The sequence below is a fragment of the Dermatophagoides farinae genome, chromosome 9 (assembly GCF_024713945.1).
Source record: "Dermatophagoides farinae isolate YC_2012a chromosome 9, ASM2471394v1, whole genome shotgun sequence".
NCBI classification, from domain to species: Eukaryota; Metazoa; Arthropoda; class Arachnida; order Sarcoptiformes; family Pyroglyphidae; genus Dermatophagoides; species Dermatophagoides farinae.
Genome location: NC_134685.1, coordinates 723,360 through 749,631, shown reverse-complemented (window position 1 = coordinate 749,631; position 26,272 = coordinate 723,360). Strand labels below are relative to the sequence as shown.

The 26,272-nt window shown below is 30.1% G+C and overlaps 6 protein-coding genes and 1 non-coding gene across 10 annotated transcripts in view; 6 read left to right on the top strand and 1 right to left on the bottom strand.

Annotated features, from left to right (window-relative positions):
• The first annotated feature begins 113 nt into the window (after positions 1 to 113).
• On the top strand, positions 114 to 13,810 carry LOC124497383 (Zona pelucida superfamily protein qsm). Of its 2 annotated transcripts, XM_075734103.1 has the most exons (7): positions 114 to 649; positions 1,053 to 1,730; positions 11,005 to 11,154; positions 11,235 to 11,634; positions 11,699 to 12,965; positions 13,051 to 13,271; positions 13,334 to 13,810. In XM_075734103.1, the coding sequence occupies exons 2-5, from the start codon at positions 1,163 to 1,165 to the stop codon at positions 12,510 to 12,512; spliced, it is 1,932 nt and encodes a 643-aa protein (XP_075590218.1). In that variant the 5' UTR covers positions 114 to 649; positions 1,053 to 1,162; the 3' UTR covers positions 12,513 to 12,965; positions 13,051 to 13,271; positions 13,334 to 13,810. The 2 variants fall into 2 exon arrangements, with proteins under 2 accessions (XP_075590218.1, XP_075590217.1); XM_075734102.1 differs by having other exon boundaries at positions 11,699 to 13,271.
• The window catches only part of LOC124497555 (acid phosphatase type 7), an 18,534-nt gene continuing 5,659 nt past the window's right edge, over positions 13,398 to 26,272 (top strand). Inside the window, exon 1 of the mRNA XM_075734109.1 lies at positions 13,398 to 13,404. The gene's annotated coding sequence lies outside the window, so the exon portion shown is untranslated. The remainder of the gene's footprint in view (positions 13,405 to 26,272) is intronic.
• Positions 16,567 to 17,641, top strand: LOC124497434 (uncharacterized). 2 transcript variants are annotated; one of them, XM_075734110.1, is made up of 2 exons: positions 16,567 to 17,351; positions 17,388 to 17,640. In XM_075734110.1, the coding sequence occupies exons 1-2, from the start codon at positions 16,655 to 16,657 to the stop codon at positions 17,504 to 17,506; spliced, it is 816 nt and encodes a 271-aa protein (XP_075590225.1). In that variant the 5' UTR covers positions 16,567 to 16,654; the 3' UTR covers positions 17,507 to 17,640. The 2 variants fall into 2 exon arrangements, with proteins under 2 accessions (XP_075590225.1, XP_046917042.2); XM_047061086.2 differs by having other exon boundaries at positions 16,567 to 17,641.
• Positions 19,335 to 22,348, top strand: LOC124497432 (protein white). The gene is made up of 5 exons (XM_047061084.2): positions 19,335 to 19,634; positions 19,702 to 19,750; positions 19,813 to 20,734; positions 21,267 to 21,733; positions 21,799 to 22,348. Exons 1-5 carry the CDS (start codon positions 19,427 to 19,429, stop codon positions 22,232 to 22,234), a joined length of 2,082 nt encoding a protein of 693 aa, XP_046917040.2. The 5' UTR covers positions 19,335 to 19,426; the 3' UTR covers positions 22,235 to 22,348.
• On the top strand, positions 21,035 to 21,161 carry TRNAA-AGC (transfer RNA alanine (anticodon AGC)). The gene is made up of 2 exons: positions 21,035 to 21,071; positions 21,126 to 21,161. It is a non-coding gene; the product is annotated as a tRNA-Ala (tRNA).
• On the top strand, positions 23,685 to 26,118 carry LOC124498098 (angiotensin-converting enzyme-related protein). Its single transcript, XM_047061809.2, has 2 exons — positions 23,685 to 24,765; positions 24,853 to 26,118. The coding sequence occupies exons 1-2, from the start codon at positions 24,069 to 24,071 to the stop codon at positions 26,085 to 26,087; spliced, it is 1,932 nt and encodes a 643-aa protein (XP_046917765.2). The 5' UTR covers positions 23,685 to 24,068; the 3' UTR covers positions 26,088 to 26,118.
• Positions 26,093 to 26,272, bottom strand: part of Sem1 (Suppressor of exocyst mutations 1) — a 24,414-nt gene continuing 24,234 nt past the window's right edge. For both annotated transcript variants that reach the window (XM_075734112.1, XM_047061810.2), the window contains one exon: positions 26,093 to 26,221. In XM_075734112.1, the coding sequence (XP_075590227.1) occupies positions 26,185 to 26,221 (37 nt within the window). In that variant the 3' untranslated portion in view covers positions 26,093 to 26,184. The remainder of the gene's footprint in view (positions 26,222 to 26,272) is intronic.

Genomic DNA, 26,272 nt, shown 5'->3' with positions numbered 1-26,272 from the left:
TCAAGTATACCACTATCTTATATGGATAAAAAAAAGATGCGCAAATCGAATCTTTTTTTTTAATGGTAAGTGGTATATCGGTGTGTGTGTGTGTGTGTGAGCGGACAAAGTATGCAAGAAGACCGCGTGTATGGAACGGGACAACAAATATATTCGTGGTTTCATTTGTTAATGGTAAAACGGTTATCATCATCATCATCCCATTTTATATTGATCGGGACTTTCGCGCCGTTTTTTCTTTTGTTGTTGTTGTTGTCGGGTTTTTTTTCTCCAATGAATGAATGATGATGATGATCACAAATAATTTTCCAACATTATTCATTTGATGAAAATCCGTTTGTGTGTGTGTGATCATCAAACAATTGAAAATCGACACGAACAGAAAATTTTAGTTTTCTCATTCAAAATTTTTGGCCATTGTTGTGTTCATTTCATCGACGACAACGACGACGACGGCGACGGCTATCTATAATCTTGGAAAATATTTTGTTTATTGTTGAATAGAAAAAACTTTCTCTCTCTGTGTGTGTGTGTGTTTTTGTTCCAAATATGTGCATTATCTTCAATCAGCAATGGTGAAAAAAATTTTTTTTTTTTGGCAAAAAAAAATTTCCATAAAAAGCCATTGAAGAAAATATAAATAGAGGAGGTAAGCATCCATCCATCCATTTTTTTTTTTTTTTTTGTTTGTTTATACAGAGAAATAAAATTGGAAAATGAAATTCATTTTCCAACATTCAATATGTTGCCAGCAAAACTTGATGATGATGATGATGATGATGAAAAAAGTTGAGGAAGAAAAAAAGAGTTGAATATGCACCTATATTATTTTCATCCATCCTACGAACAAAGGTGTACGAGGTTGCCATTTTTTTTTCGAATGTTTTTCTCTCTGTCTCTCTCAATGTGTGTGTGTGTTACCTAATTTGGATTTTCTCACACACACACTCACACACATTTTGATACAATTACAATGTCATGTCGAGTTATCAAGGCGAAAAAAAAATTTTTGTTTCTAATTTTTTTTTGCATTTTATTTTCATTTTTTACAGATTTTTTTCCAGATTCGATCCGATCGACACACAGTTTAATGGTTTGTTTAATGATTTGATTTGATTTGATCACAATCTTTCTATTTGAAACAAACAAACAAACAATCAAGATGGAACGAAATTTGCTCATTTTTATCATTTCAATCTTTGTCGTCATCATCATCATCAACATTGATAGTATTGATAGTAATAGTAGTGTAAAAAATGGTCATCATCAACAAAATAATATAACAACAATCGAAAATAAATCGATACAATCGATACCATCATCATCATCATCATCATTACCTATAACGGTAAATCAAGTATCGATTCAATCAGATAATAATACAACAACAATATCAACGCCCATCATTTCAACAACATCTATAGAGAATAATATTCAACCAACTGCTACTATTATTACTACTACAACTTTATTGACCCATCATTATTATGATGATGGTGATGATGGTGATGGTGACAAAAATGATCATAATGGTACAACGATGATGATGATGATGATGAAAAATATAAAAACATCAACATCAACGACATCGACAACAACTGTTCCAACAACAACAACAACAACAACATCTACAACGACTACTGCAACGATGATGATGATGAATGAAAAATTGACAAAAAAAAGTCACAAGAATAAATGGTCCGTAAATAGTGAAGGAAATCATAATCAATGTAAGTTTTTTCTATTTATTTTTATTAAAGAAATTTTTCATTTATTTTCTTTCCGGTGTGTGAGGGAAAAAAAATAGTTTTGTTTGGAAAAATCTATAGTGTATAGAATGTGGGTGTAGAATGAAAATTCTCATTCAAAATTTCCGGTTTTATTCGGTTATTCTGTGTTTCCGGTTTTTTTCCTGTTATAGATTTAATAATGACATTTATTATTCTCTATTACTTCATTAGACCGTTTGTAGTAGTGTGTGTGTGTGTGTGCGGTTGAAATATTTTTGAAACTTGGTGTGTAGACCTAACCAAAAAAAAAAAAAAAAAAATTTTAAACTCCCAAAAAAAAGTTTTCTCCTTGGAAAACGAGTAGTGAGAGAGTGGAATGGAAAAAAAATTCTTTCGAGTGTGTGTGTGTGTGTGTGTGATCAATGATTTTTTTTTCAATGACTGTGTTTGTGTGTGTGTGTGCAGGGTTCGTTTTTAATTGAGCTGTCAATCTCTCTCTCTCTATCTCTCTGCTTGCCTTTCTTTTTAAGTTCAGATTTATTTGGGAAAAAAACTTTTTTTTCCCCTCCCCATTTGTTTATTATGTGGAACGAGATTTAAAAAAAATTTAATTTTTGTTTCCTCTTGTTCATTCATTCATTTTTCGTTCGCTCCGAGATTGTTGTTGTTGTTGTTGTTTTTGTTTCGCAAAAAAAAGCGCATTAGGTCCTATTTATTAGTAAATATTGGTACCAAAGAAAAACCAAAGAATCCTATAGTATATATTAGTAGTATTACTTTCAAGGATTATTTTAATTTAAAATTTTCAGATTTTTTTTCTTCTTTTCTTTTTTTGGTTCCACTTTTTTTTATTTTATTATTAGCTTTTTTTTTGTAACGCGTGACATTGGTTACAAATTCCTAAACGAAATTGATATTCTTCTTCTATGCTCTCATTAGCATCATGATATGGTAGCATTTTTTTTTTCTTCATTTTCATTTCTCATGAGATTTTATGAATTAAATAATGTAGTAGTGAGAATTTTCTTCTAAGGGGGCATATTCATTGTTGTTGTTGTTGTTGTTTTGTGCAGATCAGATCAGAAAATGAAAATGAAAATATGAAAAAAATTCTCTCTCTTTTTCCACTTTCTTTATTATTCACAATTTTTTTCAATAATTTTCCATTCACATTTTTTTTTTCTTTGTTCGAATCAAGAATTAGAATTTTTTTTTTGGAATTTTGCCTTGTAGGGTTCCTTTTCTTTTGTTTGGCCTGTTGTTGACTTTTTTTTGTCATCGTCGTCTTCGTCGTCGTCGTTGTTGTTGTTGTTCATTACGTTGACATTATTTTTTTTTTGTTGAAATGGAAAAAAAAGACGATGCTACTGAAAATGGTGATGATGATGACATGACTGAAATTCAATTTAACTGAAAAGCTTATTCTTGTACAACAATATAACAACAACAACAACAACAGCCATCATCATCATCATCATCAACAGTGGGTTCCAAAATGAGAGAAAAAAAAACTTGAAATGACTTTTTTTCTGGAACAACAACAATTGTAAATACAGTGGAACAGAGAAATGTTTCATTTTTCTTTTCATTATTTCATGGTTTCTTTCTTTTTTTTCTCCTTTTTTTTGTCATTCATTCTTTCATAGTAGTCTAGTCTAGTTTCTATAGATTAAAGATGGTCTCATTTCAAATGTTTTCTCTTCACTAATAGTAGTAGTGCTGGGGTAAGTGACTATGATGATGAGTTATATCATCAGAAAATTATAATCGGGTTTCATTTTCATTTTTTTTCTGGATCGAAATCCATGTGTGTGTGGGAGAGAGAATTTATTAGAATCCAAGATTCGGTGTTGGTGTTGGTTGTGTGAATGTGTGAATGTGCAATGTTAATTCTTTCCCTTTGGTTTCACATTGTTTGTTTGCGGCTTAATGAATCACAAAGCACCAATTTCTATTGTTTTTTTTTATTCTTGTTTTCACTACTAATTCATTTTTGTACATCTTTTTTTTGTTTTGTTTCTTTGTCTTATTTTTATTTGGAACAATGTCTTTTTTTTCTCTTGATCTTGTGTTTCATGTTGTTCTTGGAATTTTTTTTTGTACATAATCTTTTTACATTCTGTTTTCCATCATCATCATCATCATCAACTTTGTCTCAGGAAAAAAAAAGAATTTTCCATTTTAAAAGCCTAATTTTTAATCGAAATTCTGCATTCATTCATTTTTATTCTGTTTTCCATTCACTCCACTTTTTAAAAAAAAACAAAACAAAAAACCATAATGATTGTTCCATTTGGAACAATTTTTTATTGTTTGAAATAAAATCCAAAGAGAAAACAAAAAAGAAAATCAAAGACCGGCTTGTTTTTTTATTGCATTTTTTTCCAGTTTTTTTTATAATTCCATTAGTAGTAGGGATATATTCGTGTATCGATAGATCCATCCAAGTCATAAAAAAAATATAGCTGACTGCCCTTCTTTTTTTTCTCCGCAATTTGAAACAACAAATTTGGTCATGTTGGTGGTTTGGTTGCGGTGGTGGTCATCACAGTGTTTTTAATACGTGATGACACGTATTATTTCAAATCATCATCGTTATGATCATCATGATCATCAAAATGATTTCACGAAAATCATTTTTGTTTTTTTTTCTCTCAAATCTAGATCTTTTTCTGGTATAAAAATTCCGACTTTTGTGTGTGTGTGTGTTTTGTGTTTCTTTGATGTTTTTTTTTCTCTCTACTTGTTTGTCTTTGACTTTTTTTTGTTGCTGCTGTTGCCATAATAAAGATTTATCCACATCCATGTTTTAGATGGACAATAATATTCCGTTTGTCGATGGATGATTGTTGTTGACCAGCAATTAGATTGGAATTTGTTTTTTTTTGTCTCTTTTATTTATCGATACCCCTTAGGGTTTGTGTGTCTGTGTGTGTGTGTTTGACATTTATTTCTGGATCTGATCTTTCTATATGGTCCCTGATGGCCTATTCTATTTTTTTTATATATATAAATGAATGATTGATGATGATGAAATTTTATTAATCTTTTTTTTTTGTTCTGGTTCTGTTTCAGATTCTCTATTCATCTCAATCAATCTGTCTATCTATTGATTGTTGATCAGAATTGTTGTTATTGTTGAAAAATCCGATAAAAAGATTAACTAAAATAAATTCTATATATATGAAGGAATCAGTAGAAAAAAAAATTGATCCCTAGAGTGAAAGAATATTCTGTCTGCATAAGCTTCAAATTGAAAATGTGATCAAACAAATTTAATCTGATCATATCATTTCCCATTTATCTATCTATCTATCTATATTATCTATTTGTGAAAGTGAAAAATTTTCGATTTTTTTCCAATTGCCCGGCACACACACACAGGCAATGAATAAAGATTTCATTTCCAATAATGAAATTCAATCTTGTGTGTGTGTAACAACAGCAGCATTTTAGCAGTATTCTAATCGTTCGTTGACCAATATAGAGAGAAAAAAAAACTAAACAGAACCAGATCTCTCATTGTATATGTGTGTTATCTATGTGGAAAATTCGATTTAATTACAAAATTATCACCATCAACATAATGATGATGATATGGTCGGTTTGATTAGTTTGGTTGGATGATTATTTTTATTGTAATTGTAATTGTAATTTTCAATCAAACAAGTAAGAAAAAATGAAATTTCTGGTTTCTTTGGATTTTCTGTGTTTTTTTTCTCATAATAATTTCGTTTTTTTTTTGGTCATGTTGTCAATAACATTTGACCAGAAAAAAAATTCTGTGATGATGATTATTCTGGGATCATGATGATGATGATGATGATTATTGCCATGTGAAAATATCCTGCTGTGTGTGTGTGTGTTTGTGTATGGTCCAGATATTTTTGTTTTTCATCTGGACATTTCATGAATTTGAATCAAACACATACACACACACACACACAAAGAATTTCTTTACTTTAATTTCGAGAATCATATCCCGAAAATAAAAACTATTGGATCATTTCGGGCAAAAAAAAAAATAAAAAATAACGACGATGATAATCTTTTCATGACGCAAAGAATTTTTTTTTATTACCATTTGAACTTTACATTCATTCATTCATTTATTTTGTCAAAAAGTTTAACTTTTGAAAACAACAAAAAAAATTGGAGAACGAAAAAAAAAGAATTTTTTTTCTCTCTTATCATTATTCTGACGTTTTTTGATTCCTAAAGAATCAAAAAAAAAAAACAATTTGAAAATATCCGATACACACACACAAACGATCCGTAAGAATCAATATGTGTGTGTGTGTGTGTTTGGTTACAAAAGCGAAACAAAAAAAGATATCTCAATTTTCTAAAAGTCTATTATTCTAGATATGTGTGTGTGTGTGTGTAATATTAGATTTAGAATCTTTTGCGCTAGATTCCATTTTATTCTTTTTTCTTCTGTTTTTTTGTGAATTCTACATTTATGTGTGTGTGTGTTCCATGAACCATGAAAAAAAATATAACATACAACTAGAATATCACATAGTCGACCCTTTTTTTTCATTGTTGTTGTTGTTGTTGTTTTTCCTGTTTGTTTGTTAGTTTTTTTTTGGATTTGTTTGTTATCGATTTGATTCGATTCGATATATTTGAATCGATCTGGTTGGATAGATATTTATCTTTCGATTCGATGTTCAATCTGATCAAATTCGGTTCGGTTTATAATGATTTATATAGTAGACACATTGGGTGAGAATATTCTCTATTTTTTGGCATATTTTTTTTGAAAAAAAGGAGCAAGAAAGGGTGCAAAAAAAACAATAATCTATGAAATTCCATTTGTAAAACTTTTGAGATGAAATTCTTTCTCCCAGAAAAAAATGATGATGATGATGATGATGATTGTTGAAAAAATTCTTTTTTTTTTGATGCATAGAATATTTTTTTTGTGGAATCATTAATCAAACACAAAAAACGAACGAACGAACGAACGAATAAGCGAATCTCTTTTCTTTTATATGAATTGTCCAATGGTTTTCTCGCTATTTCCATTTCATTTCGACCAGAACCAAAAAAAAAAACGACCGATCGATGAATGAATAAAATGGATGAATTAATGGTAGTAGTGTACTTCTGAATCTTTTTTTCTTTTTCTTCTGGATGTGAATTCTCTCTCTTGTTGTTGTTGTTGTTGTCGTCGTTTTGTCCTTACACATTCCATATGTTGCAACACCCCCCGACACACACACACAAATGAAGTAAATGAAAAAAATCGAGAAAAAATACATTCCATTTATATTGGTGGAATGGTACACATCTTTTTTGCATATGATGATAATAGAATGATTATTCATCCATCCATATCATCAACATAAATACATGTTTATTTGATTTTGATATTTCTCTCTATCTCTCTCTCTCTCTCTCTCTCTCTCTCTCTCTACATATAAAAGACGTTTTTTATTTAGTTTTCATTCATCATCATCAATGTGATGTGTATCGCATATATGGTGGTTATACAAGATTGACAATCTAGAATTGGGCGTTTATTTTATTTTTTTTTCTTGGATCAATGAAATGATTAGATTGATATAGATATTCTTTGTGTGTTTTTGTTCGTTTGATTTTGATCGATCCATCTGAGGTAAATGAAAAAAAAATATGTCTATTCACGTTCCAAAATATTCTCTGTGTGTGTGTTTGTGTATGTGTGTGATGGTTGAATGAATAAAATGAAATAAAAAAAAAGTTTGACAATTTATCATATCATATCATTGTCATGATGATGACAATAAGTTTAGTTATCATCATCATCATCATCATCATCCAGGAAATATAAAAAAAAGTCCAAAGATCACAACTTTTGTTGATGATCATCTTATATCATCTTCTTCTTCATCATCTTCATCATCATCCGAAAACATTATAGTTGTATGAAGAAAAAAAACTTTGTCCACATTACTCATATATTTATTATTTAGTATTGCATGATGATGAGGATGATGTCCATAATATTCTTATTTTGGGTTACAGAAACTTTTCTTTCTTTTTTTTATGGATCCATTTTTTTATTATTATTATTCTGTATTCTGTAAACACACGCAAACAATCGATTTTTTTCATCTTGTTTATTCTGTGTGAATGGGCGTTTCTTTTCTTTTCGTTTTAGAGATCCAAAGGGAAATGAGACCAAAAAAAAACCTTTGAATATTGAATATATGAAGCAGCATATATCAGCAGCAGAATTTTTCATTTTTTTTTTTTTTTTTTTTTTTTTGGTTTTGTTTTGCTGTTTTTTCATTCATTTCTTAAAGACACAGAATCATGAATATAATACATGTGTGTGTGTGTGTGTATGCGTGTTTGTATGTAGATAATAATAATAAAACGAAAATGCCTAACACACACACACACATCGGAAAAAAATGAAAATTATTATTATAATAATGAAAATCGAATAAACAAAAAACAAAACAAAAATGATGATGATGATGATGATGGTAGGCCATCAATTTTATTTTATTTTATTTTTTTTCTTGTCGATTTTTTTCTTTACATTACTTGAAAGTCTTCTTTTATTTTTATTTTTGAATGCAGAATTTTTTTTTTCATTTTGAAAAAATAACTTGCATCCATTCATTCATTCAATGATTCAAGTTCCCTTCAAGGCCTTTTTTTCAAAGTTTTTTGTTTTCAATATTCTTTTATCGAAATTCTTATAGAGAATCATGTATATAGAGAAAGGAGAAGAAGAAGAAATTCATCATTCATGTTTGTGTTGTGTTTTTCATCATCATCATCATCATCATAATAATAATCATCATAATGGGTTTTGAGTATTATCATCATCATCATCATCATCATGAATTTTATTATATATGAACAAAAAAAAAATGAGAAATTCTGCAATTCTACTGATGATATACATCCATATACATCTTTTATGATTTTTTTTTCTTCTTCTTCTTCCTAGTTTACTTTTTTGTTTGTTGTCAAAAGACAGAAAAACTTTTCACATCTAGTTTTTTTTTTGTTTTGTTTTGACAATCCATTGCTAGTTTTATTATTTTTGTTTCGTTTGAATTTGATTTTGGTTTTGGCTTTGCGTTTGCTATTTTTACTATTTTCACTATTTTTTTTTACTGAGAAAAAATGGGATTAATTTCATTTGATGATTCTTCCATGTACAATGAATGATGAGTTTGTTGTTGTTGTTGTTTTTTTTTTTCTCTTCACTCAATTTTAAAAATGGCCGGCCATATATTTCATATACTTCATATAATTTATTCATTTTCAATTCAATGAAATTTTTTTTTGCATGAAAAAAAATGAAAAATTCTGCTTTATTCTACGACTGATGCATCATCATCATCATCATCATCATCATCAATTCAGAATTTGGAATTTCTTTTGAGCGAAGAAACAAACCAAGAGATATGCTTGCAGATAGACAAAAAAAAATTACCATATACAAATCATCTTGATGATTATGATGATGATAATAAACTTGATGATCCTAATTGAAGCGAAAAAAAAGAGAAAAAATTTGTCATGTTCTTCGCACACACACACACACACACACACACACACAGCAACATTAGCATGGAATTATGATAATTTTCAATTTCAATTTTCTATACATTCTCATTTTGTTTGATTGTAAATGAATGAATCACTGTGAATGGTTGAATGACAAAGTAAAAAAAAAGAGAGAAAAAGAAATTGAATAAAATTGAAATCACAAGAATCAATTTTCTATGACAATTTTTTTTCTGTTTTTATTATTTTTTAAACTTGCTAATTTTTTTGTTTTGCCTTACGATTCCATATAAGAATTCTGAATAAAATAAGAATCGCTGTCGCGCTGTTGGCAAATGATTGGTGAAACTCTTGAAACTTGGCTATGTTTTTTTTTCTTGAACTTATTCGTTATATTTATTCAAAAGTTTTTCATTCATTCACTATATACTATTGATTCTCAAGTGGTATATCGTTGAAAATGTATCTGAAAACACTCAAAAAAAAAAAAAAAAATAGCTAGCCTATTTAAGCAAACATTTATCGACACAAGAAACAACATGGAAGAATAAAATTGATGATGATAAAAACGGTATTGTATGTGCAGAATGATGATGATGATGATGATGGTTAGCCTCTTGAAAATTTCGCTTCTGTTTTCATTCTTTTGTTGTTGTTTTTTTTTTTACTCTTGGAAATCTGGGCATATATGCAATCTGTTGTTGTTTCTGGTTTCAGGCTAAAATGGTCGCCTATTACTTGGCTATTGAATTGGGATTTTTTTTCTTCTTTACTTTTTGGATATTAATATATCAACTTTTCACTTTTGGAATTTTGAATTTCTTTTTTTTTATTTATTTCATCTTCCAAATCGATATAACGATCAATCAATTTTGATTTGATTATCAGATTGACAAGCGTTTGATAAATCGATATTGTTCATTCATTCATTCATTCATTCACTTTAGATCAATTTTCATATAAAGATTTTACATTTCTAAATTCTTAAAAATGATAAAGTTGTTGTCGTCACCAATCATTATTTGCCATTCCACTAAATCGATTACCAATGATCATTATGGAATGGAATATTCCATATCGATTTCAATTTCTTTTGAATAATCTTAATGCAAATAAAAAAAAAGAAACCAAAAACATCGTTTCCCACCCACACACACACACACATACACACAAAAAAAAACCATTTATCCCATCGAATTCAAGCGAATCTTTTTTTTTTTTGGTTATTGCAAAGAACAAACCAAATAATTGAATGTGTGTATGTGTGTGTGTGTTTGGAAATTCAAATTTAAATTTTCAGTAAACGATGCTTAGGAGAGATATATATGGCACAAATCCAAACAAAATTGAAAATTGAAAATGTTGTCCAAAAATGTAGCAAATGTGTGTACATAATGGAATAATGATAGACAAGTCGTTTTATATCTTATTTTCTTTATTATTTCTTTCTATATTTATATAATAGTGGTGAATCGTCATTTACATGTTTTCCATTTATTTATGAAAAAAAAAAAATATTTCCTTGATGATCATTGAAAATTGTCCAACTAATGATGATGATGATGTATACATTGAAGAATAACGAATAAGAGAATATTCAGATTTGAAATTTTGTCAAGCGATCAATTTAGATATTTTGGATCGCATGTTTTTCATTTCCGTTTTTTTTGTTTTGTCGTTGTGAGAATCTGAAACTAATGTGAAAAATTTTTTTTTCTTTTTTTTTGTTTCATCCATCCATTCATATATACTATAGTACCGTATCGATTGAATTGTTCAATGGACAAAATGACAATACAGGTAAATCTTTCATCATTATATGGACCAACATTATCGAATAGTAGCCGTAATCAAATGGCCAATGATGAACCATATGTTTATCTGGAAAAACTTCGTTCATTTTCGAGTAAATTTTTTGTGTTTGCAAAAAAAAAGTTTGTTTTGTTCTAATTTTTTTTTTTTTTTTGAATTTTCGAATATATCTAGTTTGTCGACCAAAAATGGAAAAATATGTGGCCACATTTCAGCTATCATTACAGGATGATTTTTATCGTTGTGGTACAACAAAAGTTCATGATCAAATTACCGGTACACGTATCTTTTATAATCGAATTGTTGTTGAATCCAAATATGATGGAACTGGAATCGGACAACGATCAATTTATTTTAAATGTTCACAGCCAAATCTTGATCAATTACTTGGATTTAAAGTGGAAACTAGCCCATTAGATGATGATGATGATGATCAAGTTGGAAATAGTTCAACAACTCAAGCATCACGAATTAAACGTGAATCATCATCATCATCCGCTTGGATTCAGGATTCAAATGGGCGTCTAGTAAATTTTACTGAAATTGATTTACCAGAAAATTTTATGGAAGCCGAGTATGTATTTATTTTTGAATTTTTTCATTCAACGATTCAATGTTTGTTTGTCTTTTGTTTATAGAGTATTGGATTTTACCGATAATATTACGGCACGTGCTCCATATCCGCATTTAAATCTTAAAGTTAAACGTAATGGACGATTTGTTAATCAATCATTGAATGTTGCACCGGGAACACCATTGGAAATGATTATTTATCTGGATGATGAATCCAAACATGTATATGGCCTATTGGCTAGTTTTATGAAAGTAACTGATAATTCAAATCGTCAACAAGAAGTAATCGTATTGAATGGTTGTTCTATTGATCCATATATTTTTGGTAATTTTATATCCAATGATGGTGGTGATTCAATATCGGCACGATTTCGTGCATTTAAATTTCCTGAATCAAATTATGTAATGTTTATCGGTACGGTTAATGTTTGTCTTGATAAATGTCAAGAAGTACCATGTGGTAATGGAATCTATGCACTTGGTCGTCGTCGTCGTAGACGATCATTACCAATGGAAATGCCAAAAGATCCAAATAAAGTATTTGAAATTGAAATGATGGCCTATCTACGTATTGGTTATAGTGATGAAGAATTAGCAGCTAAACATATACATAGACAATCCATCATACAGGCAACAGGTACAAATGCAACGGAAATGATTAATACAGAATCCATAAAAAATTCACCAATAGTTGCACATTTAATTGATGATCACCGAACGTCATCTATGAATATTGTTTCTGATGCTCAATTCGAATCATTGACAAGTTCCTCGTCAAGTTCGTTGATGATAGAATCATCAATTTTTAATAATGCAAAACATTATCATCATTTTATAATTGTTTTTATGATAATTTTCAGGATTATTTTCTATTATTAGATTTTCATTTTTTTCCTGGTTTTTATTTTTAGCTAAATTACTGCATCTGTGTGTGTGTATGTGTGTGTTTGTATTATTATTTTGTTAGACACATGATTGATTTGTTCTGTTTTTCAACCAAAAAAAAAAAAAACTAAAAAACCTTGTTGTATGATGTATATAATAATAATAATAAAGATGCGAAAAAAGATGATGAGAATAATTGAAGAAACAAAAAATTTGATATCTAATGATCAAAACAATAATTTATCAAATGAAATGAATCAGAAATTTAGAAGAAAAAAAAAAACAAGCCGACCATCATCATCGAACCAGATCGTATCGCGAATCGAATCAAAGAAACATGATGATGATGATGACGACAATATATATAATAACTGGTTTAATTTGGAGAACTTTTATGCTGTGATATGATCATCATCATCATAATTTACATATATTCGTTTTATTGTGGTTCGATATCATAATAATGATCTTAATGATGACTATATGTCATCATCATCATCATCATCTGTGTGTTAATTTTCTTTTTTTTTAGGAAAAATTATTCCAACGTAACTGTCACACACACACACACATTACCCGTTATCAATCAATCATCATGGCCTGAATCATATTATGTTATCAATGAAACCTTGAAACCAAAAAAAAAAAAAAAACATCACAAGAACATCGATCCAATGGAAAAAATTTTCAATTTTCTTCATGATGATGAAACCATAATGATAATTACAAAACATGGCAATATTGAAATGAAATGTATGTATGTTGATGGTTCTCTCATTCTGTATTTACTGGTTTTTTTTATTTCGTCTTTTTAGATCTAATCGTTTTGTTTATTTAAGATTGATGATATTGATTATTATTGTCGTTGAAAGTGTTTTTTTTTTGTTTGTCATCAAACCATTATCATCACTTTTTTTACAGTTCATCTTTTTTTGTTTTTGTTTCTCCCAATGAAAATGGATTATAAGATTCGATCGGAAAGAAATTTTTTTTTTATTTTTACTTGTTTAATGCTTGTTTTTCCCAAAATGTTGATGATGATGATGATGACCCAATGTTTAAATGAAGAAAATTTTATTTGTTCCAGAAACGACAACTACAACGACAATTTTTTTTTTGGAACGAAACACTCTTTCAGAGAAAATTGTTCCAGAAAAAAAAAAATTTTTTTTCGTATAAAAAGGTCCTCATCTGATGAAAATGAGATGACAACCACGAAAAAGACTAAAGACACAACAACTTAACCATTGACATTTGAATTGGATAAAAGAAAATTTCAAACCAATAATGTATCGATCGGTAAGTTTGGATTATTTTTTTTTTATTGGGAAAATTTTCAATTTTATTTTTTTTGTGCTTTCATAGATTTACTTGTTGATTACCGTCATCATAAGTGTTACCGCCGCCGTTCAAGCCGTTAATTATGGAAATGGTGGTGGCCGTGTATTTGCCGCAGCACCACCACCACCACCACCACCCAATTATGGTCCATCGGCATTTACCGCAATGGCTGCTCCTTCATATGCGATGGCTGCACCTGTTCAATTGGCAGCGCCAGCACCTGCAATATCTCCTGTTTCATTAGCTGTTCGTAGTACACAAAATATTCAATATTATGATATACCAAGTGTACAAACTGCAGCACAACCATATCAAGTTATGGTCGAATCACAATCCGTACCGATGACAATGATGTTTCGAACATATTCATCACCAATGAATGTACGACATCAACATGTTACATCACAAGGAAGTGTACAGGAAACACATTCACAAGATGAACCTCATGTATTACGTCATACGATTCATAAACCAATTTTGCAAGAAATAAGAGAAGTAATCGCTCCAATGCGAACAATAAGACAGGAAGTACGTCCTGTTGAAGAGAATATTCAAACATTGGTTGCACGTAGTCAACCTATATCTAATGGATATGGATATGGACCAGCGCCACCTCAAGCACCAATGATTGCCCCTAATATTGTTGGTGGTATTCCATTAGCACCAGCTACAGGTGGATTTATCGGTGCCAATGGTTTATCTGCCGCTCCAGTCACATTCGGTGGTTTTGCTCCATCTGCTATACCAATCAATGGTGGTGGTTTTATTGGTTCAGCTGGTTTTGCCGGTGGTTTTGCTGCTGGCACTAATGGTAAATATGGTACATTACCATCATTTGCTGGTTTTGCAGCACCGCCAGCTCCAACACCTTTTTCCGGTAAATTTGGTCAAATGGCCGTTCCAGCCGCATTTATTGCTCCAATTGGTCTGGCTGCACCTAATGGTGGTGGTTATTGAAAAGATTCAAATAAACAAAAAAAAACAAAGATGAATCAAATTGTTTAAAATTTACATAACAATTTTATATAAATTATATTTATTTTAATTTTAATTAATTAATTAATAATTTTATTTTATTCTGGGAAAAATGCTAATAATAATAAAAAAATCAATTCTTTTACATGCCGGCATAAAAAAAAACTCAAAAATGAATTCGAACAATATTCATTCAATAATAATAATCGACATTTATCTGTATAAAATTTTCGATATTTTTGGATACAAAAATAAATCACTATTTACACCCACACACAAATAATTTTCATTAACAATTTGCAAAACTATTGAATCATTTTTCTGCCAAACCTGATAATAATAATAATGGACATTGTACAAGTTTATTATACTGATATGGAATCTAATCCACCATTATATGATGTTTATTGGAAAGATTGTGAATTCAGTTTGTTGAATCCATTTCAAAGTGGTGAACAAAATTCACACAATGGATCTGATTACTATTTTGTGATTAAAATATTGAAAATAATTCCTACAGCACAAGAACAAGAACCAAATCGGCAATATGAAAAAGGTGCTATGAAAATGATACAATTGAGTACCATTCGTGAATTGTGGTCACTTGAATCATGTGAATTGACATTCAATATCGATCAACGCCCTATTCATTATCGTGTTGAATTTTCAAATGATTTTGAAATAATATGGATGATTTCGCTTATTATAAGTGAAATTCCTTGTTTCGTTTGGAATGAACAGATAACTAATTTAAGTGAACGTCATTATGTAGTACAGAATGAAATTTTATGCAAAAAACATTATAAACCAATCGAATCGCCACAAAATCAAATCACAAATAATAATAATGATGATGATGATGAAACAATTGAAAAAATTCGTTCATATTCCGAACCGGGAAATTATCGTAGAAAACAATCACGATCATTAACAGACATACAGCAAATTATTGAATCATGGGCAGATGCAATCACTGATACTGATACTGATGATGACGATGATTATGATTATGATGCTACAAAAGAAGCCAAAAATGTCGATACTAATAATGAAAATCTTAATATTGGTAATGATGTTGATTATTACTGGACTGAAAATGACATGAAAGATATGACATTTAATGTTGATGAATTTGATGATGATGAATTTTTTAATGCTAATGATGATTCATCATCATCATCATCATCATACTACGATGATTATGAAGAAAAACGTGAATCTATTATTGTTGAAAATGATGATAAAAATGATTTAGATTTGAATGATGATGAATCGGAAATGCCAGCACCAGAATCCAATGAATCTGATGAAATTCCTACTATGAATGAAACAGATGATGATAATAAAACAGTTGCAACAACAACTGTTAACGGCGATTATGACGAAGATGATGATAATGATGATGTAGATGTTAAAGATGAACATAAATCCCGGTTCTCTATTCTTTTTGATTTTATAAAATTCTGTTCATTTGGCTGCATTCCAAAAAACAACCTTGATTATGAAATGAAATGAATTGAATCAATCAATGAATAATTGCAAGAATTTTACTGAAAGGTTTTCTTACCGTTTTTAATATATTTTTTAAATATATTTTTTTAACATTATTTTTCAATAAACAACAAAAAAAATTTCATTCGAATTTTAATCAAATGAAGAGAAAAAAATTTGCTTGATTGTTTGAATAATCGACATTTGTCTGTATAAAATTCCCTACAGTTTTGGTGCACATGAATCACACACACACACACACAAACAAACAAAGCAATTTTCTGCAAAAAAAAAAACTATCGAATCACATTTTCTGCAAATAATACGATATGGACACTGTACAAGTTTATTATACAAATTTCGAATCCAAACCACCTGTACGTGATATTTGTTGGAAAGATTGTGGTTTCACTATGAAGAATCCTGTTTTTCCATTCCCACAAGATGGTTCGGGTCATATTTTTGAATTTAAAATTTGGCAAAAAATTACTACAACACCTAGCAGTCTAGTAGTAGTGGAAAAAAAACAACGAGATCAAAAAAATTCATGTGATAAAGAATATTCGTATCCTAAAGAAGAATATACAGCCGAAATACATAAAGTACAATTGAGTGCCATTCGTGTAATGCGTTCATATTTTCCATGCATACTTACATTTAAAATCCATCGACGTCCAATTTATTATCGTATTAAATTTTCACATGATCTAAATTTAAAATGGTTGATTGGCTGCATAATGAGTGAAATTAGTTGTTTCACTTGGGATAAAAAATATACTGATCTTAGCGATCGTCGTTTTGTATTGGAGAATAAAATTTTACGTATGATACATCAACAAATGAAAATGCAAGGACTTTGTTGCCGTCAACAAGTTAAAAATAATGAAATTATCGAATCAAAATCCGATACAGTAGCACCAGCAGCTGAAGTATCAGCACTAGAATGCCTTTATGATTCTGATGAAACGGATGAATCTAATGACACCGATGATGATGATGATAAAACCGATGATGATGATAAAACCGGTGATGATGATAAAACCGGTGATGATGATAAAACAGAAAATGATTCTCATGGCGATATTTTTGTTTGTGAAATAGATGATGAAAAGTTTAAATTTTCTATTCTTAATTTTCTTAATTTTGGCTGCATTCAGAAAAAAAGGCTTGTTTATGAATGAATTGTAATCAATCAAAGGAACAAAGAACTTCTGAATATATAGTAGTAATTTTCTTACCGTTTTTTTTTATTCTTCTTGGAAATTTTTAACAAAAAAAAACATTTTTATATAAATAAAAGTTTAAAAAAAAAAAATTTCATTTCACTCGATTTTTTTTTGTTTCGTTCAAAAAGGAAAAAAAAATTTAAATTTGAACAATATAATAATTCGAATTGTGTAAAATAATAACAATCGATACAATCGATTTTTTGTTTTGAAGAATAGAATCAAATTGAATTGAATTTTGTTTTTCATTAAACGATAATCGATGTTTATCGATATAAAATTATCGACAATTTCAACATATTCACAATTCACTCATTTTACAAACAAATTATTAATACAAAAACAAAAACTATCGAATCAAAACTACAAAATTCTTTTCATAAACGATGGACACTGTACAAGTTTATTTTACCGATTTAGAATCTTATCCACCTGTACGTGATGTTTATTGGAAAGATTGTGAATTCACAATGATGAATCCATTTTTAACTGAAGAAGATATTGTGAATCCTAAATTTCCACACGATGGATCCGATCACTATTTTGTGATTAAAATAATGAAATTAATTCCTACAGCACGTAGCCGTCTAATACAAGAACGAGAACCAAATCGGCAACATCCATTTCATAAAGACAATACAAAAATGATACAATTGAGTAATATTCGTGAATTGTGTTCATATTCACCATCAGTGCTTACATTTCAAATAGAACAACGACGCATTTATTATCGTATTGAATTTTCAAGTGATGAAAAATTAAAATGGTTAATTGGCTGCATTATGACTGAAATTCATTGTTTCACTTGGGATCAACAATTGACTAATCTTCGTGAACGTCGTTATGTAGTGCAGAATGAAATTTTATGGAAAAAATATTATAAACCAATTGAATTGCCACGACATTGCCGCCATCAAATTGATGATGACGATGATGATGAAGTAACTTTCGATATCCATCAACCAAAATCAATGAAAACTATTGAATCAAAACAACCATTGAATATGCAACAGATTATTGAATCGTGGGGGGCGGCTGTTAAATCATCCAAATCATTGTTGCCATCATCATCATCTCATTCATCTGCTTTCAATGTTAATGATAATGATGATGATAAAAAAGAAGCAGATAAAAATTTTGAATATTCTAATATGGATAATGTTGTTGATCATTTCTGGTGTGAAGAAGATATGGATGATGTTGAATTCGATGATGATGATGACTTTTTTTATGATAATGAATCTGAAGTTTCAGCACCAGAAACATTTATTGATGATGATACTGATGAAGATGAAAATCCTTTTTTCAATGAAACAGATGATGATAAAACAATTGTTAATGGCGATCATAGTGACAATGATTATGATATGAAATCATTGATTGATGAAGAATTAAATCGTCATATTGTGGATCCATATCTAAGTCCATCGGTTGAACATACATTCCAATTAATGTGTACCGGTTTCTTATTCATGATGTTTTATCATCTTGCCTATTTGGCTGCATTCTACACTGGTGGCGATACTGAATTGGATTAATTGAATTATTATTCGAATAGAAAGAATTTTTCATACCGTTTTTAATTCTCTCTGCAAAAAGAATTTTTTTTATATAATTTTTTCAAAAATTTTTTAAATATCAATTATCAATAATCAAAAATGTTCAAATGAAAAAATTTCATTCGAATTTTTTTTCTTTCATTTCATTTCAATTTCGTTCGAAATTTGAAATAAATTCGAATGTTGCGAACACAACCGTGATCGTCATCATTCGATTCGAGTCAAACCGCACACACACAAACATCACGCGCACGTTTGTTATTTTGTCGAGAAAATCAAATTGAAAATTTGTGCCCGAATATTAACCAAAAAAAAAATGTCATCATCAGATTCTACAGTGGCAGCAGCAACAGCAGCAGCAGGTCCTAATGATGTACCATCATCATCATCATTGTCAACACCATCGTTTACACCAGCTTCAATTACATGGCATAATGTTAATGTTTGGGCTCGACCATCGGTAAGCATATTGGATACGATTACATTTAAATCACAACCACATGGTTCACAGATTATTAAAAATGGTAAGTCGATAAATTTGTTTGGTTTGTTTGTAAAAAAAAGCTTATTTTATTTGTGTAATAATTATAGTTTCTGGAAAAGTTAAAGCCGGATCAACATTGGCCATCATGGGTGCAAGGTATGTGTGTGTGTTTTGTTTTTGTTTTCTAAAAATTTTTGTTTTCATTTTTTTTTGTATAGTGGAGCCGGAAAAACAACCTTATTGAATGTATTGAATTGTCGTAATCTTTCGAATTTTCATGTAGATGGTGTTATACGTATCAATGATCGTTTAGCCGATATCGATATGATTACATCAATGTCAGCATATGTACAACAGGAAGATATGTTTCTACCAACATTGACGGTACGTGAACATCTTATATTTCAAGCAATGGTACGAATACCGTCCACTGTATCGGAATCGGCAAAAATTGCTCGCGTCGATCAAGTAATGCGTGAATTAGGTCTGGATAAATGTGCCGATACACGTGTTGGTGGTAGTCGTTACTTTAAAGGCATTTCTGGTGGTGAATTGAAACGTCTTTCATTCGCCGCTGAAGTATTGACAAATCCATCGATTATGTTTTGTGATGAACCAACTTCTGGTCTTGATTCATTTATGGCTGCTAATCTGGTATCGATCATTAATAAAATGGCACGTTCAGGACGAACAATCATTTGTACTATTCATCAACCATCATCGGAAACATTTGAAATGTTTCAGAATCTACTTCTATTGGCTGATGGACGTGTAGCATATTTTGGTGAAATAAAATCTGCATTAGAACATTTTGCCACTATTGGTCTTCAATGTCCAGAAAATTATAATCCAGCAGATTTTTTCGTTCATGAATTAGCCGTTGTACCCGGTAAAGAGATGGAATGTCGTAAGAAAATTAATCGTATATGTGATTATTTTGAACGTGAAAAACAAAATCTAGATTCATTACAAGCATCATTTCATAGTAGTAGTTTTTCAACTACAATACGTAGTAAACGTAATCGTCCATCAAGATATAAAACAAATCGTTGGCAACAATATGTTGCATTAGCATGGCGTTCACATTTGACTGTTATCCGTGAGCCAGCACTTACCTATGTACGATTAACACAAGCATTGGTAAGTTTAATTCAATGAATGAAACATTTGATCCAACAACAACAAGCAAAGCAAAGCAAACTTGTTGCTGCTGCTGCTGCTGCTGCTACAAATCAATCAATGCAATCTTTCATTGATTTTGTAAGAAAACTTGTTTTTTTTTGTTTTGTTTTGTTTCGTGGCTTGAAACATTGATCTAGTTTTCTTTTTATTATTCTAATCATCATCGTTTTTTTTTGGTGTCAAATACCATATTTATGGCCCAATATGTCATGTCATATTTGGCCTGGTTCATTTGTTAAGAATTTGTTGTTTATATTTGGGGGCGTGGCGCAGATGGTAGCGCGCTCGCTTAGCATAAATTCAATGATAATAATCTTCAAGATTGTTGTTGTTGTAATGGTGTCTAGTATGCGAGAGGTAACGGGATCGATACCCGTCGCCTCCAAGATAGGTGGAAAATTCTCAACAAAAAAAAAGAAACAACCACCGGATATGATCAATTTTTTATTATTATTAATGTTCTCTTTTTTTGTTTTTGTTTCATACACAGATGAATTCGATCGTATTGGGATTAATATTTTATTCACAAAATTATGATCAACGTGGTGTTTGGAATATGAATGGTGCATTATTCCTGTTGATTGTCAATATGACCACACAGAATTCATTTGCTGTTATCAATGTATTCTGTTCAGAATTGCCAATATTCATTCGTGAACATAATAATGGAATGTATACAGTTGATGCATATTTTGTATGCAAAAATTTAGCCGAAATTCCCATTTTCGTCTGTATACCGATCATATTCGTTACAATTTATTATTATACATTGAATCTATATCCAGCATTTGATGCATATCTTTATTGTATGTTAATTGCCATAATCATTTCGGCATGTGGTGTTTCATTTGGTTATCTTATCTCATGTCTTTGTCGTAATACCGATGTTGCATTATCGTTTGGTCCACCATTCATTATGCCATTTCAATTGTTGGGTGGTTATTTTCTCAACACTCAGTGAGTATTTTTTTTCGGCTAAATCTATACCACTATTAATGATTCTGCATTTTTTTTTTATTCAGTTCAATACCACCATATTTACGTTGGACCAAATGGATATCTTGGTTTTATTATGGATTCGATGCATTGGCTGTTAATCAATGGCGTAATGTGGCCATTTTGGATTGTACGGATACACCATCACCATCGACATCACCAATGACCCATGCCGCCGCTACAACCACTACCACGATTATGACTATGGCCACAGCTTTATCACAATCATCATCATCAAATTATTCATTTGGAAATGATAATATCGGCATAGAAGAACAACAACAACAACAACAACAACAAAGTTCAGGACAAATGTGTTTCAAAAATGGTCAAGATGTATTACAATTTCTATCACTTGGTATACAACCAGAATGGTTGGATTTTTTTGGCATTTTATCGCTCATGATTTTGTTGCGTTTTTTTGCCTATCTGACCCTATTATTTATTGCACGAAAACGTTAACTCTTGGAGAAAATGAAATGAAGTCGCATGTGTGGATGATTTTTTTCTATTTATTTATAGAGATTAAGAAATTTTTAACAAAAACAATTCAAAAAAAATTCAAAAATTCAATGAAGCACGACGTTGTTTTTTCTTATTATCATTATCCGGATATTTTGGAAATAATGACGATAAATCCAAACTGGAACCTTTATCCAATGATATGAGTTCAATCGTTTTATCATCACTATCACTATTTTTACGTCTAGCGACCATTGTTTCCACTCTTTCATCAATTGGTTGTATTTCACGATAAATCATACGAATTGGTGATATAATTTCTCTTACTTCCTGTACAACTGGTTTAGTTATTGTATGTATAAAACGTAATTCTTGATCTTCGCTAGCTGTTTCTTCTAGACCACCTTGACCTTGATAATGAGAATGTTGAATATTAATTGGACTTGAATATGTACGCATCATTAATGTTATTGGTATTGGTTGTGAATCCACATAGATTGGTGATGATGATTGTTGTTGTTGATAATTACGTTCATTTGGAACATCATAATATACCATACGATGTGTTGTACGAATGGCTAATGCAGCGCCCGGTTCATTTGAATACAATGATGATGGTCGATAAGCTGCTGATGATGGACGAATATAATTTGACTGACCAAGACCAACAATCGAATATCCAATACGAGAACCAGAACGAATCGGTGATGCTAGAGCAGCAGCAGCAGCTGACCTTTGATATCCATTGGTAAATGGTATTTTGTTTGTTGTTCCAAATGAACGATATGATCGTGCTTGGATCATGGCCAAACTTAGTGCCATCAATCCAATGGAAATTATTTTGAACATTTTTTTTTTCACCAAGTTTTCAACAGCAAACCAAACAAACAAACGAACGATGATGAGATGTACAAAGTCTCAAGTTGATGAATGATGATGATGTCTGTGAGTGTTGTTGGTTGGAAATGAGTGGATTTCTTTTTATTTAAAAAAAAATTTATAACAAGAATCGGTTCTCATCATTTTGATTATGATCAAATGCAAATGGATGGGAATTTTGCAAATATCGTAAATGTGTGTGCACGAAAACATTGTGAAGAATTCATAATGAGATGTGAAACAATGTAAATGAATTGGGAAAAAAATCATTAATTTCATCAAGTGATGATGAATGCGAAAAACACACGATAAAGATTCTTATCAAACAAACAGATTAAGTGGTTTTTATTTTATTTTTCGTACAACAAATCATTTTTATGTGATGAATGAACACGATTCAAGGACAAAATCAGAAATTTTTAAAATAAAAAAGAAAAAAAAAATTCAAAGAGAAAAAAAAAGATGATTTTTTTTTGTTCGAACGAACGAACATTATTTATGAACGGTACAAAACTTGAATTTTGTTCTTTGTGTGTTGTTTATTTATTGATATTCGATTATCATGATCATAATATTAACCTTTATGATGAGATTATGATTATACCGTGTTTAATGATCATTTTTTTTCACTCTACGACAAAGATATTATTGTCAAATATTTACAAATGATTTAATCGGAAATTGTTTTTTTATTATTATCATTATTAAAGATCCTGAGATCACCATCACCATCATCATCATCAACGTTGAAATCATAATTGAGGGATTTATGTAATTCTTGCATTTTTTTATTACTTATTTTATAGCCCACTTGAACTGCTCTTCTTGTGTTGTTTTCCATGGATTTCAATTAATGAATGAATGTTTGAATCAAATAATGGGCACGCACGGTTATATTCCATTGGTTTTTGATTTTGTTTGGTTTTCATAAAAACATTTACAAACTGTACGACCGATGATGATGATCATGGTGGCTAAATTTGAATGCTTCATAATTGTATCATTCATTGTGAACGTATTCATTTTAAACGTTGATTCATCATGTCCATCGTTTTTCAATAAAATTCTGCTACAAAATCTTACCAATGAAATCAATGAATATGATCGAATACTTGGCCATTGGCTTTATCGTTATCAAACAAATCAATGGCAACGTTTAATGGGACAACAACAACAGTTGGCAGTTGGAAAAAATCATCATGAATTAATGATGGATGATCAGCAGCCATTTATTTCTGATTTTATCCAATGGTCCTATGATCGTTATTCAATACATTGTAATTCAATGGCCAATAATGAAAAATCCAATTCATTTCATCATTGTCCAATGAACAAACTTTGTCGATATTGGTCTGAAGTTCAACGGTTATTTGGCCAACAATCACAACAGATAAATGATAACTATTTACAACAATTAATATTCAATCATCAAAAAGAAGTGTTAACCAAACATATTGAACAGATTGAAATTCAACACCGTAATCATCGATATCGATGTGATGAATCAATCGATTTGATTATGCAACAAATTGATGATCCAAATGAATTGCTTAGCATTTGGTATAAATGTCATCATCAACTTGCCCGTAGTCCGATACCTGAATTGTTTGAAAAAATACAAATAAAAATTAGTGGTGGTGAATATTTTCATGGTAAGTTTAACACACACACACACACACACACACACTGATACTGACATATTGAAGTAATTACAATTTTTTTCTGGTTTAATTTTCTAGAATTATGGAATGAAAAGAATTATGATCTAAAGATTGGCAAAATCGATCAAATCCATATGAAAGCCTGGAAAATATGGAAACGATTGAAACCATTTTATCATTTACTAATGGATTATATTGGTTATGTATTGAGAGAAAAATTCCACAAAGATGATGATGATGATGATGGAAAAATACCGGCACATTGGTTACGATCATTGAATGGTGGCCAAATGGATTCAATTATCGATTTGATTAAACCATATCCTGATCAATTTGTAATGATAAATCATACTAATCGAATGATGGATGATGCAGTTAAAATTGTTGCTGATTTTTATGTTCAACATGGTGGTTTTAATCGATTACCGGATGGATTTTGGCAAAATTCAAATCTAATTACACATGATAATGGTAGCTGTCATCCACGTACGATGAACATGTACAATGGCAATGATGATGATGATGTACGAATGAGTATATGTTTACAAAATGGTGATTTTCATTACAATTTTCGTCGAATCATTCATGAACTTGGTCATGTTTATTATTTTCTTGAAACAAATCATGCTGGCCATCTAAATCTTTATCGTATGACATCAAATTCAGCTGCACATGAAAGTATTGGTGAACTAATACGAATGGCTTGGAATGGCTGTCAGCTTCGAAACGAACAACATGTTCACCAATCACATATCATCAATACTTTGATGGAAGAAGCATTAAGCACATTTGTTACAATACCATTTGGAATGATCATTGAAGAATGGCGTAATCAAACATTCACAGCCAAAAATTTGGATTTGGCTGATGTAAATCAATTTTATTGGATATTACGTGAACAAATTCAGAATATACGACAACCACCACCTCGACCAGCAATGTTGAATAATCAACGAATATTAGATCCATTATTCAAATATCATGTAGCCAATTTTCAACCATATTGGCGTTATGTATTTGGTGTAATGTTACAACATCAATTTCATCAAAAAATCTGTAGTCATCATCATCATCATCATCATGACAATGGATGGTCATCATTAGTTGAATGTTGTCCACAGCCAAATGATTTTGATACATTACGGAAATTATTACGAATCGATTTAATGCAACAAGAATTTAATGATGCAAATGATTTGGCCATTGTAAAACAAATGTTTGATTCGAATCATTTGGAATATCGAATCGAACCATTACTAAATTATTATCAACCATTAATTGATTGGCTACATGAATGGAAACAGAATGAATGACAGAATTTTTAAAAAAAAAAAATTTTAATTATTCAAATTGACATTATGAGTGAATAGTAGTGGTGTTCATTTACAATTTTATTCGAATCAAATTATTTCATTTGCCCGTCAAAGTTCGTTTTTCAAATTCAGCTCTATAGATTCCAATGTTGTTGTGAATAAAGAAAAAATTTAGTAAGAAAAAA